Source organism: Geotrypetes seraphini, chromosome 6 (assembly GCF_902459505.1).
Source record: "Geotrypetes seraphini chromosome 6, aGeoSer1.1, whole genome shotgun sequence".
Classification (NCBI taxonomy): Eukaryota; Metazoa; Chordata; class Amphibia; order Gymnophiona; family Dermophiidae; genus Geotrypetes; species Geotrypetes seraphini.
The window spans coordinates 70,263,319-70,279,537 of record NC_047089.1 but is presented as its reverse complement, the minus strand read 5'-3'; the positions used below and the strand labels follow the sequence as shown (position 1 = coordinate 70,279,537).

Genomic DNA, 16,219 nt, shown 5'->3' with positions numbered 1-16,219 from the left:
AATTGTAAATGCTTTTTCATATATAATCATGTTTTGGATTTAGCTAAGCTTCTAGGGTAAAGGGTTTTGGATTTGATATACTGAGGCTGGCTGCCTTTCTGGGGTAGTGCTGCCCAATACAGGAAAAAAAATTTCAATTCGATTCAGCCTATTGAATCGATTTTTCGATTCGATTTGATTTGATTTGATTTGATTTTCCTGCCCAATTGAGTGTTTTTTTCCAAACATCCTGGTGGGTTTATTTTATAGTCTCTTCACCCCCTTTGCCCTCTCCTACCCTCATTGGTCCTATGGTGTAAACAAAATAAACAACAAAAAATACTTTTCCTCTCTCTGTTAAATCCTAGCTCACGTTCTTGGTCCAGCTCTGGAAGAACACACATTTAAAATCTGACATATTGTAATCACAAAACAGAAAATAAAATTATTTTTCCTACCTTTTCTTGTCTGGTTATTTTTCAAATCATGTTGGTCCCATGTTGGTCTGGTTGTCTTCTGATCAGGCTCTCCTTCTTTCTCCGTGCTAACCATCCATCTTTCATCTCTGTGTTCCCCTTCTGTTTCCCTTTCCTCCCCCAGAGGTCTGGCATCTTTCTTTTTTTTCATCTCCATCCCCCCGCAGCTGCAGCGATGGACCCCCACCATCCCCAGATCCACCATCTCTCCTTTTCTCAACTACACTTTCATCCAGCATCTCTTCTGTGTCCCTGTCCCTATTCTCCTCTCCAGTACTGTCCCCGTTTCTATGCTCCCTCCATGTCCAGCTTCTTCTTTCTCTCTTCCTTATCTCTTGTATCCCCTTCCCCAGGCTTTCTCCTATCTCTCCTGCCATCCTGCACCCTGCCCACCTACTTTGGAGCAGTATCTGTCCCTCTTGTACCCTTCCCCTTGTGGTCTTGCATTTCTTCTCCCTCTCTCCTTTAGTCCAGCACCTCTTCTTTGCTTTCCTCCCCCTCTTTTGTTTGGTCTCTCTCTTCCCTTCACCCCAGGTTTGGCATCTCTCCTCCCCTCTCTTACTCCTTTTTCCTCCTCCCTCTGCACAGGCCTGCCTCCCCACCACGAAGGAACTCTTCCCTCTGCACAAGCCTGCCCCCCTGCTCTTCGGCCTTCCCCCCTGCCATGAAGGCACTCTTTTCTCCTGCTCCTCGCTTCAAAGACCTGCCCCCCCATCCTGCAATGGCCTGCCCTCCTGCCATGAAGCCACTCTTCAGACTGCTCCCCCCGCAATGGCCTGCCCTCCTGCCGTGAAGGCACTCTTCCGCGAACACCTGCTGCCCCCGCAAGCCTGTATCCTCCCCCAGCTTCCCCGCTCTTACTTTTGGGCTAACACAGAAGCTTGCAGGATCACTAGTGCTATAGCGATCCCTGCAGCTGCTCATCGTCCTCAGCGGCACGTTCTCTCTGCCGTGATCCTGTCCCTGACGTCGGAGCAGGGGCAAGACGTAGCAGAGAGAACGTGCCTCTGAGGATGCCGGGCAGCTGCAGGGATCGCTATAACACCAACGAGCCTGCAAGCTGCCATGTTAACCTTAAGGGGGGAAGCTGGGGGAGGCCTTTCTGACTGACTTCCCCCTCAAGCAGGAGTGGCAGCAGATGGCCAGCAAAAAGCAGCACTGCAGCTCCTGCTTTTGGAAGGCACGGGGGAAGGGTCAATCATTGAATCGGGAGGCCAATTTTGGGGGGGAAATTGAATCGATTTGAATTGTGAATCGGGTAGCACTATTCTGGGGTATAACCAAAGCAGTTTACAATTATTATATGCCGGTACTTTGTCCTAGAATTTGCAGAGAAGAATCCTGTTAGTAGGGTATACCCTTAAAATGCATACCTGTAATGTCAAGTGAGTTAACCATAGCTGAATTTTCATACTTGAGGTTCATCCTAATTTTTTTGTTTGTTTTTTGTTAAGAGCATTGATTTCCATGAAAGGGGAAAGAACCACAAAGAAAATGTAGTCAGGAGAATCAGTGAGGTAATGCAACTTCTAATGTGTTTTCATTTCTTATGACTCATTTCCATCATATTCTAGGTTCTTCCATTTTTAATCTGATTTGATTTCATGTTGTAGATCAAAAGAAAGAGTATGGAAAAAGCAAAAGAAGAAGAAAAATCATCCAAAGAATTTGCGGCTATGGAGGAGGCTGCACTGAAAGCTTATCAGGAAGATCTAAAAAGGCTTGGGGTTGGTTCAGGTAATTAGAAAATTGTCTTAATTTTAAAGATGATTTTAAGTTTGTGTGGCATTTATCTTATATAACTACTCTTTAAATGTGATGTGGATCCACATGTGTTTCTAAAAGGACATTTATTTTGGGTGGTTCCAGGGCACTGAAACAGCTTTGTGGTTAAAGGGGTCAAACCAACCAATCTGTGGTCTGATCCCCAAGTTCTCTAGTTGCCTAATACTGATTTGGACAAAATATAGATAAGGCTAAGGCCCCAGTGGTCCATCTCATTCTGGCTGGAAAAAAAATGCAAGTATTTTCCAATTTTGCAATGGTAATGCATGCTGATGTCTAGGTTTGTTGTTTAGTATGCATATACAGCTCCTCATTTGTATCTGAGTTGGCATGAGTGATTGACGGGTCAGTTTTGTTGAACACTACCTCAAATTCCACAAAGATTTTTTTTTTAAGGGATTTGTTTGTGGGGTGTGGGTTGTGTGTTGTTGTTTTTTTGTTTGTTTGTTTTTTTGTGTTTTTTTTTGCTTAGCTTGTTAATTGCCTCTTGCTGGATATCCACTTATGTAAAGTGCAGCATTTGTATATTCAAAACTAAGTGATGTCTAACTTTTTTTTTTTTTTTAACATGCTCTTTCTAAAGTGGCTGTTCCACTGAACATACTGCAGTCTGTAAACATATTTCCTGATGTCATTATATGTATTTTACAAAGGGTTATGTGTTCAGATAATTCAGAATTCAGCAAGGTTAACCTTAATCTTCTCAAGGTTTGAACATTTGAACACTGGGGCTGAAACAGTTACACTGGCAGCTGGTGTTATATAGTATAAAGTGTTGTTTCTCATCTAGGGCACTGCACCAGGTTGGCCCTTTGTATATATCACCAGTAATAACGTTTTCATAGATGATCAAGAATGTTGCGTTCAGAGAGAGCCAGATACCTTTCAGTTTATCTGTAGCCAGTATTCATTGTGGAAACCGACAACTGCTTTTTCTGTAGCAGAGCCGCTATTGTGGAATAAATTCCTAGGAAACTAACTCAAAAGTTGAACACAACTATATTCAACGCCTGTGTGAATTACTGCATTTATTTTTGCAAGCTTTTGAGGTACTCTGCCTAAGTAATCAGATCATCATATCTATTAAATGGGAGCAGTTATGTGTTGGATTTAATTTGTTTTATTTGTAAATCACTTAGGTGTATATAGGGTACAAATTTTATAAATAAATACATGGGAAACTGTGAATACCCTTACTGGAATGTTTCATTTCCTACTTAGTGCATATAAAGCCAAATTTTGCATAAGCATCTAAGTTTATTGCATTATACATATTTATTTTGAATTTCTGTTCCATGGAATCGCTGACAACACTTAGCAAAAGTACAGACACTTAAGAGTTATATTGCATACAGAGTTAATACAACTTAAAATGAAATCTGTTAAAATATACTCATTTGATGGAATGCTTAATGACATAACCTAGACGGGCTTTTCCTAAATGGGAGAGTGTTTGGCGAGGTTTTTTTTTTATAATCTTTATTTTATATATTCAAGACATATAAACGAAAATAACCAGTTCACATTTTTGGAGAACAATGCACTTACTAATGGGTAATAATAAAAATCCTAAAACAATTAAGATTATAGGTAGTCCTTAAATTACGAACGTCCAACTTGCGTCAGACTTGTAGTTACAAACGGGGTCCTGCTTTTCTTCCATGTCCCAACGCGCCCCTCTTCCTCCATTCTGTGTTCTAATTCGCACCTCTCCCTCCCTTCTTTCTGGGTCCCAAGTTCATGCCTTCCTCCCTCGGGTGTTTATCTGTTCTGGCCGGCTCCCTCCTTCCTTCCAACCACGGGTAGCTCTCTTACACATGGCTTCTGGGTTAGCTGCGGGCTGCTTGTAGGAATCACTGCCTGTGGCTTTGTGAAGAGAAACAAGTGTGGCTGCAAGGAAGGAGAACGGAGCTGGCTGGAACAGATAAACACCCACAGGAGGGAGGCATGAACTTGAAACCCAGAATGAAGAGAGAGGGGAACTATGGGATATGAGAGAGAGGAGGCCCATTGGGACACAGAAGGTAAACACTGCGGGAGGGAGGCAGGCATGAACTTGGGTCACAGAATGGAGGGAGAGGCACTTTCCATCCCCACAGCAGCACTACTTTATTTTAAGAACTCTTTCTTTAATGTTTTTATAGACACTGTACTGTACAGAAGACCATAAATACACACAGATTCTCACGTGATCTGAGTTGCATACAAATTCAACTTAAGAATGGTTTTAAAAATGGAACTCGTTCTTAGCCCAAGGACTGCCTGTATATCAATCCATATATTCTCAACCTATTTACAACCAGAATCTTTCTATTGGATAAAGTGAAAGAGGAAAAAAAGTTCTAATTGAGGAGGGTCATAAAAACAAATTTTTGATCATTATAGGTAATCCTACAATGATACAGAACATAAAGAAAGGATGCTCCTAAGGATTTAACTCGAGAAAACAATATTTAGCTTTCAAATTCATCAGAGTATTCCTAGAGACATCTGGAAAGACAATGATCTTCTGTCCACAAACATTATCACCTTTCTTAAGGAAATATTGTTTGATGATCCTAGTCTTCTCTTCAGATTCAAGAGTGACAGGAAGAGTGGCTCTTGTATCAATTACATTTTGAGAAGTTTCTGAGAATTCAAAGAGCCTTCCTCTTCATTTTCACTCTGTCTGAACTTTTGGAAAATAAAGTTAAGCTAACATAATTTTTATTTATCAACCTCATCAATCCTTAGAATTTCCTTAAGAGAAATTCAGGTGGCAGCAACCTATGATAAAGAAAATTTTAAAAACTTAAAAATTCTTATACTTTAACATGTTTTCCAATTTAAAATTATCCTTATTTATTGAAGCATTAGTGCTTTGTGATACACTCACAACTGGCTTTACAGTTTGTTATATTTTTACCAATTTCCTACATTTCCAAATCAATTTCTACTAGGCAACAATTTGCTGGGTAAAGTCACGAAGCTGAAGAAGAATAAATCCTCAACCAGATCTCAGTTCTAGATACTACATTCCATATATCCAAAAGGGAGACATCTTTATTCTTTTCTATTTCAGGTTGAGTTATATCTAGATATTTGACAGCAGTCAGCATAGCTGTTGATGCTGTTGTAAGTAAACTTATCTTCTTTTAGGAAATAGTAACCCCAACACTGGGCAAACCAGTAAGAGAAAGCCCTTTTATCTTGGGAACTAAAGGAAGATACCTTTTATCTTGGGAACTAAAGGAAGATACACTTGGAGGGGGATCCCCCTGAGTTAAGAGAAGGACTTGAGGATACAGGTGACTCCAAGGACGTCAGCTGGGAAAGCAAGGACACATGCTTGTCTATCAGACCCTCTGTCCGAGGAGTACTCGCTACAGAGGTTAATCAAATTTTCCATCTATGTTTCTTCATCTGGAAGCAGTAAAAGTTAGTGAACAGTACCTTGTGTTGAAGATCAAAAATTCTTGGCCGTTTAGCTCTTTAGTGGCTCCCAAGGGGCAGAGCGTCCCTTAAGGCATGTGTCTCTTAGCCATGTGCTGCAGGGGCTGCTAGTTAAATGCCCAAATCAGTGGCATCTGTGGTTACGTCAAATGCCATTTCAGTCTCCCTGGCAGGTCTTCCATATATCACCAACTCACATTGCTCTCAAGGGAGAGTTCTTTTTCCCATTATGCTCCATAGGTTATATTGTATAGACTAGGGGATGTTATGAGAATTGTATTAGTGGTATGCCATCTGTGATGTAACCTTTTTCAGAAGCAAGTGTGAGGAGAAGGGCATATATTTGAAATAGTTTATGCAGATAGAAGTGAGCATTCTTTCCTTTCCATTAAGCTAATGAGGTAAGTGTTATTCATCTTTGATACATAAACTCAAACATAATGTCAAATATGTTTTGAACATTTTTTTAAATAGGGAGTGGGGCCTACTAAATACAGTATAAAATTAAAAATTATATTAATTTGACAAGAATTTAAAAACATCTTCAACAAAAAAATAAAATTAACAAGAAAATTGTGGTGCTTTAAAAGGCGTCTGATTAACTTTCAGCAGATAGAACAACCAGGCTTGAAACCATACTACGTTGGGCTTTAATCTGAGAGTTCTAGGAAACCATGCTGGGCCATTTGTTTGGATGAAACCTTGAATTTATTATCTTGCTTCAAAGTAACAAGAAGCCCCTGTTGCTGAACTGACTTCCCTTTCATCATTGTTGGCTTTCTGTAGAAATTCCTCCTTAATAGATGATTTCTTCTATAAAAGCATGTAGTTACTGAAATTAAATTGATGGGACTTATATCACCTTTTTGTGGTTACACATTCAAAGCAGCTTACATATATACAGGTACTTATTTTGTACCTAGGGCAATGGCGGATTAAATGACTTGCCCAGGGTCACAAGGAACAGCGCTGGGATTCATTAGGGTTAAGGTGTAAGTGCTATCACTTTTTGCCTTTAGCACTTAACACTGCAGTTGGAAAATCTACATAGAACATAAGAAGTTGCCTCCACTGAGGCAGACCAGAGGTCCATCTCGCCCAGCGGTCCGCTCCCGCGGCGGCCATTCAGGCCTATTGCCTGAGCAGTGGTCCCTGACTATTTCTATAACTTACCTCTTACTCCTATCCCTATAACCTACCTCTACTCCTATCTATACTCCTCAATCCCTTTGTCCTCTAGGAACCTATCCAAACTTCTTTGAAGCCCTTAAACGTGCTCCTGCCTATCACAGCCTCCGGGAGCGCATTCCATGTATCCACCACCATCTGGGTGAAAAAGAACTTCCTAGCGTTTGTTCTAAACCTGTCCCCTTTCAATTTCTCAGAGTGTGGAGCTCCTTTATAATGGTCCAGACATTAAGTCCCTTAAAGGATCCCAAAGATATGCTTCTTAGGGCTGTGCAGGAATGTACATGGTGAACAGGGTAATACGGAAGGTGGGGAAAACTATTATGAGACTACCTTAAGTTGGAGGCATTTTGGATTTGGTTTGCTTTTCATAGTTTCAGTAAATAGAATTTTAGAAACAGAGGTTATAACGGATCGGTTGTGGGTAATGTTACTGTCTGCTTTTAAGCTGCTGAAGATACAACCAGTTCTGATACTACCAGTTCAGCACAGATTAAGCCACAGATGAGCAACAAGAAAAAGGAGAAGGTTGCCTCAGTTGTGCAAACAGCCAGCAAAGATGAATGGACGAAAGGAGTCTCTCCTGAGGGATTTGCCTACTACTACAACCATCGAACTGGAGGTAAATCTGATTTAGCAGAAGCAGGCTAGTGAATTATTTTGAGCCAAACATTGTGTGGGGGCATCGTTACTTCCAAGGGATAGTCTCTCTCAATATTATTCAAAAATTTTAACCACAGAAATTGTAACGCTAATTGTATTATACATACTGTGTACTTTCTTAAATGGAATTTATCATTTCATTTTTGTGATATTTATTTGTAATTCAAAGGATGATTAGCTGCCTAGATTTTATAAAATGAATTTTTGTATATATTGTATTATATAATTTATTATTTTTTAACATACACTACCATCTTCTGTGAGCTTTTTGTCACAATGGGCCGCCATGAAATATCTAGTGCTTGCAGTGTGAACTTTTCACAGAAAAGAACAGAAATGCCTTACATGGGATATCTTTTGGGCTTTGGTGTTTTTAGAATCTCAGTGGGAAGAACCTGAAGGATTCCAGGAAAGCACCCAAAAGTCTGAAAAGGTATGATAATTTTGTAACATGATGCTCTGTGTAACTACTTTTGTGTGTGTGTGTGTGGCATTTCTCCTCTGTTCTTCAATCCCTCTAGTTTTTGGGTGTTAACAATTCTGTGTCCTTGCTGACACTTTCCTCATTTGCCACTCTATGGTATCATAGGACATGAATTACTAAGTTTTGCTTCCCCAAAGACGATGAGCGATTGGCCTTAGGTGCCTGGGCCAGTCACAGACTTAGGCCCTTCCCCAGCGCATCCCAGGATAGAAACATAGAGTATGACGGCAGAAGAGGGCCGGCGGCCCAACAAGTCTGCCCACTCAAGAACCCTCCCTCCCTAGAGAACCAATCTTTTATGCATAACTCTGTAGCGCCCCCACCTGTTTGTCCCATCGACTTTTGAAGTTGAGCACGCTACTAGCCTCGACTACTTGGCGTGGAAGTTTATTCCATCGAACAATCGCCCATTCGGTGAAGAAGTATTTCCTGGTGTCACCATGAAATCTTCCCCCCTTAAGGATGTACCAGAAAGGGGAATGCCTACCATTTTGAAGAGATGGGCCTCCTGGCTGGAAGGAGTAGGAATCCCTCTGGCTGGCGTTTGTGCCAAATGAGGGGAACTGGTGGGTATAGGGGGGATTATTTGGGGGGGGCAATGGCAGCAGGGAGAGAGTGGTCATCTTCCTGCTGATCTTTGATTTGGGGAGGGAGAGGTATTCTAAAAAAAAAAAAATTGCTGGGGGAAGGAGGGGTCTTAGCTGTCAAGCATCCTTACTTTTCTGTCAGTGCCTAATACCTGAGATGTGCTTTTCACAGTGCTGGACCAGTCACTGATTTTTGGTCACTAAAAGCTAACGCCGCACTTGGAGAATCACTTGGTGATGATGAAGAATTGCCTAAAGTTCTCATTTAAATATTGATGAGCCCATTTGCATGGCAGAATCGGAGACTACCAGTCACTGATTTTTGGTCACTAAAAGCTAACGCCGCACTTGGAGAATCACTTGGTGATGATGAAGAATTGCCTAAAGTTCTCATTTAAATATTGATGAGCCCATTTGCATGGCAGAATCGGAGACTGTTTGGAAGCTCGGAGAAGACCACAGTAGGCCATTTAAAAAAAAAAAATTTTTTTTGACAAGCCACCGCTAAAATACATTCACACTAAACTGGCTGGAGCAGGCTTATAGATGGCATTAAAAGCAATGTTAAATTTTGATAATCTTCCCCTAAATGATTCATTTCAGACCCACCTTGCTTCAACCACAGAATGGATTAGCGCTTTATCTCTTTATGTATAAAAGTCATGATTTCCACAGTGGCTTTAGAAAATCTCTCTGATTTCAGTTCACTCTTGAAAAAAGAAGTGTGTGAGAAACCAAATAGACAAAACATGTTCTATGATACCTACATGATCTAAAGGCAAGGAGCCAAAAATTGTTTTCTAACACTTCTAGACTCATCTATATACACTCCTACCTCCTGTTATATATAATTACATCCTATTCCTCCTTCTTGGATTTTGTCTCCTCCCCTTTTCTTTTTGAAATGGTCATCAATAGCCTTTCTTCAGGCACCTTTCACTCTAACTGGAAACGTGCCCTTTATAAGGCATATTCTTAATTCACAGTTCAAAGAAGTACTTTTTGTCAAGTAACTACCATCCCATTTAGAACATATTATCTTCATAGAACTCTAACAATAACAGTGTTCTTCACTCATCAGTCAGGCTTTTGCCCTGGACATAGTTGCATTACTCTTCTCACCGCCTTTCCCAGTGATCTCCGCAAAATTCTTGATGGAGGTAACATAGCCATTCTAATTTATTTCGATCTTACAGCTGCATTCGGCCTCATGAATCCCAACCTCTTGTCAAAGCTTCTTGAACTAGGCATCTCGGACACTGTTTATTCTTGGTTTGTAGCTTTCTTCAAAGATTGTGCCATTTAGTGTTTCCTACAAATCTACCTTAATAAAACCCCAGCATTTATATATAAATTATTAATTCCATATTCTCCAAATAGAACCTTGAGATCCAATGAACAGAATTTACTAACTATTCCGTCTCTTAAGGTTATTAATACAAGACGGCAATTTATTTTTTCGGTTACCGCACCACAGACTTGGAACGCCCTTCCAATTTATTTAAGGAAAGAACAGGATCTGGGAAAATTCAAAAGTAATTTAAAAACATTCCTCTTTAAAGATGCCTTTGGTAATTAACTTAATAATCCATAGGCTAAACTATTTTTACTGTATTATATTATTATACCTTTTATTTGTCTCCCTTTTTGTATTTTTCCCTTTTTGTTCTACTTTTCTATGTTGATTTGTATTTCACCTCCCCTCTTTCCTTGTGTTATGAGTGTGTTAAGTTAAACTTTAATTCCTAATGTCATTATATATAGTTTTGTATTGTATTGTTTCCCATAAAATGTAATTTTAAACTGTTCATCACTTAGAAATATGATTAAGCGATTAATCAAAAAAACCATGAAACTTGAATACCATGAGGATCTGTCATTGCCCTCACTTTTTAATTTCTTTTTTGAGCCCCTTGACCTGTCAGATACAAGACCTTGGTATCCAAGCCTTTTTACTATGTAGACAATATTTGTCTCCTTCATCACACAGACCCTGTTTCCCCTGACCTGTCCAAACTTGAAACTACAGCAGAATTAATCTTATTGTAGCTCACTAATATCAACTCATTCTCAATACTGCCAAAGCTACAAATTAGATTAATGGTACCACTTCCTCGTTCTTTATCTCTTTCCAAAAATTGTTTAATTCCTCTATCCCATTAATCCCTCATTTCAAGTACAGTCAAACCTCGGTTTGCGAGTCTTTTGCAAGATGAGCAAAACATTATCGCAAATCGTGACTCGCAAACTGAGCACTGACTGGATTTGCAAGCATCGCTCCCGCCCGCACTGGCATCACCCGCCGAAACAGAACCCTTACCCCATCTGGCACCTGCACGCAGCCCACAGCATGTGCCGGTGAACAAAGATCCTGCCTCTTGCCTGGGCCTTGAGCATCTGCACATACTCGAGGCCTTCTGGCTCTCGCTCTCTCTGAGCGCAGATGCTTAAGGCCCAGGCAAGAGGCAAGATCTTTGTTCACCGGTACGTCCTGTGGGCTGTGTACCAGTGCCAGATGGGGGTAAGGCTCATGGCCCAGGCAAGAGGCAGGATCTTTGTTCACTGGCACCAGCTCATCTATGGGCTGCGTGCCGGTGCCAGATGGGGTAAGGCTTCTGTGCGGGTGGGCAGGGGATACCGGTTCGTGCAGGGGGTGGGCATTCACGGGTTGGAGGGTGAGTGATGCCAGTTCTCGATGGGGGGTGGAGCAGCGCCGGTGGCCTAAGGGGGGGAACGAATCAAGCGAGTTTCTCTTACTTCCTTTGGGGAAACTCGCTTTGATATATGAGCAATTTGCTTTACGAGCATGCTTCTGGAACAAATTATGCTTGTAAACCAAGGTTCCACTGTATTTAGGCGAGATCCTAACAAGAACTGAAGCAGAACGAGACTTAGGGGTGATTGTCAGTGAGAACATGAAGACTGCCAATCAAGTGGAGCAAGCTTCATCCAAGGCAAGGAAAATCATAGGTTGCATACGCAGGAGTTTCGTCAGCCGTAAGCCTGAAGTCATTAGCCCCACCTGGAATACTGTGTGCAATTCTGGAGGCCGCATTACCGTAAGGATGTGCTGAGACTGGAGTCGGTCCAGAGAATGGCCACCCGGATGGTCTCGGGACTCAAGGATCTCCCGTACGAGGAACGGCTGGATAAGTTGCAGCTGTACTCACTCGAGGAACGCAGAGAGAGGGGTGACATGATCGAGACATTCAAGTATCTCACGGGCCGCATCGAGGTGGAAGAAGATATCTTCTTTTTCAAGGGTCCCGTGGCAACAAGGGGGCATCCGTGGAAAATCAGGGGCGGGACACCAGGAAATTCTTTTTCACTGAAAGGGTGGTTGATCGCTGGAATAGTCTTCCACTTCAGGTTATTGAGGCCAGCAGCGTGCCTGATTTTAAGGCCAAATGGGATAGACACGTGGGATCTAGTCACAGAGAAAGGTAGGGGAGGGTCATTGGGGTGGGCAGACTAGATGGGCCGTGGCCCTTATCTGCCGTCTATTTCTATGTTTTTGTGTTATTCTCAACCAAGAGCTTTCCTTTTCACAACCGATATCTATACTTCCCGGGGCCTGTTTTCTCCTCTTCAGTTCAAACTAGTTAGTTTGTATTTAGGTGAAGCTTTACAGATATTATCTGTACTTTACAGATAACCTTCTCTAGATAAATGCAACATTGTCTGCTCATGTGTTACATATTATCTAATCCACCACCTTCAGACAGTCTAGATCACAGTTCTTCAACCGCCGGTCCGCGGACCGGTGCCGGTCCGCAGAAAATTTCTGCCGGTCCGCACAGGGCCGGCGAGATCAAGTCAGCAGTTAAATTTCCTTCCGACTGCGGTTCCTCCCGACTAATGTTCCTCCCAGCCTCAGGCGATCAAGACAGGCTGCCAACGTCGGGGCCTTCCCTCTCTGAGTCTCGCCTGTTCGGAAACAGGAAGTTGAAACAAAATAGGTGGGACTCAGAGAGTGAAGGTCCCGACGTCGGCAGCGTGTCTTGATCGCCACCCCTGCCGAGTTGCTGAAGAGGGCCGCGGGGAAGTTGCGATTAGACCAGAGAGAGCTGCAGATTCAGGTGCAGGTGGAGGGAGATGGTCAGCGTGTGCGAACAAGATCCTGGGGAGCCTTCACAGTGGCTGTCTTCCCCTCCCACCAGCTCTCCAATTTGCCAGGGAAGTGATTTACCGGCAACTTCCTGCAGGCAAGTACCGAGAGCTGCTGGAAGGGGAGGAAGCCACTGTAGGAGGCTGGGAAGGTCTGGAAAAGGGAGAGCTGTTACTGGACTTGAAGGGAGTTAGAAGGAGAGATGCTGCTGGGAGGGGAGGAGGGAAAGATATGGGAAGAGAGTTAATGTTGGATAGAGGGAGGAGGGAAGGGAGAAGAAGGAGAGATGCTGCTGGGAGGGGAGGAGGGAAAGGGATGGGAATCTTGAGTTAATGTTGGATAGAGGGAGGAGGGAAGGGAGAAGGAAAAAAAGGAAGGAGGGTAGGGAGAAAGAAAAAAGGAAGGAAACAGCTGGCAGGGAGATTACAGGAGGGGAAGGGGGTCAGGGTGGAATGGAGAGATCAGATGAGAGAAAGGGGAGAGAGAGGAATGAGAAAGTAGAGAGACATTGATGCTGGAAAGGGGGGTCAGCAGAGAAATGAGAGAGGGATAAAGATGCTAGATCTGGTGTAGGAGAGATAAAAATGAAGAAGGCAGTGAAGCTGGAATGAATGATGTAAAAAGGAGAGAGGAGGATGGACAAGGAAGGGGGGCATAGAAAGAAGTCAGATACATATGGAATGGGGAGAGGGCAGACATTGGATGGAACGGGCAGATGCTGGAAGGAAAAGAGTGAAAAGAAGATGAAAGCAGAAACCAGAGACAACAAAAGGTAGAAAAAAATAATTTTATTTCTATTTTGTCATTAGAATATATCAGATTTGAATTATATATCCTGCTAGAGACATAACTGGGGACTGCAGTATTCTGTTAGCATGATATTTCTATGTAGCATTCTATAATAACTTGGCTTGTTCAGTTTTCTTGATAGTAGAGGGGATATATGTGAAGGGGAGGGGAGACAGGGGTTTTGTTGGTCCATGCTCTGTATATTTGTATTTATAAAATCACAATTGTTCAGAATATTGTTTATTTTTATACTTTAATAAAATATGTTCAATATAAAATCATAATTGCGGCTTGTGCAGATGGGATCAGATGGTTTGCGGGGACCGAGCTCACGGAGATGGGGCGTAAACGGGATTTTTAAATTTTAGTCCTAGTAATTTGCCGGTCCACAAAATAATTCTTTTATTTCTGCCGGTCCACGGGTGTAAAAAGGTTGAAGAACACTGGTCTAGATTAGAACACAGCCATCTGTCTCTTTTCTCATGCTTCTAGATCTGGCCACATTTCCCATTATCCAACATTACTGGCTCCCTGTCACCTTCAGAATCTAACAAAGTGTTAACTCTTTCCATACTCACTCTTACCCTTTATACAGGCACTCTCATACCTCCCTTCTTTAGTTATCCTCTATGTACCACCCAGATTACTCTGCTCTCTTAACAATTTATGTCTTCGTATTCCTTCTCCAAAAGAGATACACTATGAATCTACTAGGAACTGAGCCTTTTTCTGGCTCACTCTCCCCCCCCTCTTTTTTGGGGGGGGAACTGCAGAACTGTATGTAAACCCTGGCTGTGAAGAACTAAGACGATACTGGGCAGATTTGTACAGGCTGTGTCCTTTACATGGCAATTTGATTTAGTTTGGGCTGAAGAGGGCTTTCACAGAAACTCCAGTAATTGAGAATGTGAGAATAGTGCTGGACAGATTTTTACTGTTTGTGTCCCATAAATTACAAGATGGTTTGGATAGGCTGGAGTGGGCTTCGACAGCAACTCCAGTAGTTGGACTAGATGGGCCATTCAAGTCTATCCAAGGACAAGCAGGCATTTATATTCTCACATATGGGTGATGTCATCCACAGAAACTGGCACAGACAGTCAAAAATTGTACTGTCACTTTAAAACTTTAAGACTGTGTGCGTGCTGCTGCCTTCCTACCTGACATCAGCTCACAGGACCAAAAGCTGTGATTTAGAGTCTCTAAGTGTATCAAATTAGTTGTGTATTTTGTGCCTTCCTGGTTTTCTGTTCATTTTAGTCATATATTCATATTTCTGTTCTTTTCTCCTAAATTCAGGGTAAAATTCATATATTTTTTCCCAACTTCACTTTTTGAGCCTTTGGACTATTTTCAGCCTGTTTTCAGGCTGGGAGCATTAATAGTTTGGTTTCCAGTCTATTCAACCTCTCCAGACCATAGAGTCTTTTGACCTGACAGTTTTCCTAGCAATGTCCAAGTCTCCTAGCAGCTTCAAGTGGTGCACTGGATGTCACAGGACCATTTCAGGTACAGACCACCATAATTAGTGTGTCCAGTGCCTAGGTCCTGATCATAAAAGACATTTCCTGCACACTCTGCTCTAGATTAAAGCCAGGAAGTTGCAATTCGAGAAAATTGTTGGTTCAACTTTGAGTGCATTGACTATGGCTAGAGACTCCAATGCTGTTGCTCAACCTCAAACTACTCCAGCATTGACATTGGCACTGATGGCATCAACATCCCATTCCACCTCTTCATCAGAGATGTTACAATCATTGTAGGAACCTTGTAAAAAAAAAAAAAAAAGCTAAGAAGCATAAACATGTCTCCCCCTACATGCATGCATTGGCATCACCATCGACATGCTCTGAAGCATCAACTCACCGAAGCCAGATCGCCATCTCTGCAGTTGGTGTCTTCTCTGAGGCGTGCCTTGACACCCAACGTAGCCAGTGTCTAATGTACCCTTGCCAATATCTGTACTGACGCAATCTCTGCAAGAACAGCTTCGGGCAATGTTGCAGAACGAATTGGCTGGGATGCTGCAGTCGCACCTTGTGCAAATACCTGCACCGCCCTCAAACTCCATCGAAACATTGATCCTGGGACACTGTGACATTGAGCATGCAGATTGTGAAAAATTGCAGGCAGACCTAAGGAAATTGGAAGATTGGGCGTCTAGATGGCAGATGAAATTTAAGGTGACAAATGCAAAGTGATGCACATTGGGAAGAATAGCCCAAATCATAGTTACCAGATGCTAGGGTCCACCTTGGGGGTTAGCACCCATGAAAAAGATCTGGGTGTCATTGTAGACAATATGATGAACCTTCCACCCAGTGTGCGATAGTGACCAAAAAAGCAAACCAGATGCTAGGAATTATTTAAAAAGGGATGATAAACAAGGCTAAGAATGTTATGATGCCTCTATCGCTCCATAGTGCGACAGCACATTGAGTATTGTGTTCATTTCTGGTTGTCTTACCTCAAGAAGGATATAGTGGAACTATAAAAGGTTCAAAGAAGAGTGACCAAGATGAGGAAAGACTAAAAAGGATAGGGCTCAGGGCTCTTCAGCTTGGAAAAGAGATGGCTGATGGGAGATACGATTGAAGTCTACAAAATCCTGAGTGGAGTAGAACAGGTACAAGTGGATTGATGTTTTGTTTTGTTTTTTAACTTTGTCAGAAATTACAAAGCCTAGGGAACACTTGATGAAGTTACAGGGAAATACTTTTAAAACTAA

At 42.2% G+C, this 16,219-nt stretch overlaps 1 protein-coding gene across 5 annotated transcripts in view; it reads left to right on the top strand.

Moving 5' to 3' along the window:
- WBP4 (WW domain binding protein 4) overlaps positions 1–16,219 on the top strand; it is a 93,390-nt gene that overhangs the window by 10,742 nt on the left and 66,429 nt on the right. For 4 of the 5 annotated variants that reach the window (XM_033950629.1, XM_033950631.1, XM_033950630.1 and 1 more), the window contains 4 exons: positions 1,910–1,972; positions 2,069–2,192; positions 7,309–7,482; positions 7,901–7,956. In XM_033950629.1, coding sequence (XP_033806520.1) covers positions 1,910–1,972; positions 2,069–2,192; positions 7,309–7,482; positions 7,901–7,956 — 417 coding nt within the window. The remainder of the gene's footprint in view (positions 1–1,909; positions 1,973–2,068; positions 2,193–7,308; positions 7,483–7,900; positions 7,957–16,219) is intronic. The other variant, XM_033950632.1, reaches the window with a different exon arrangement.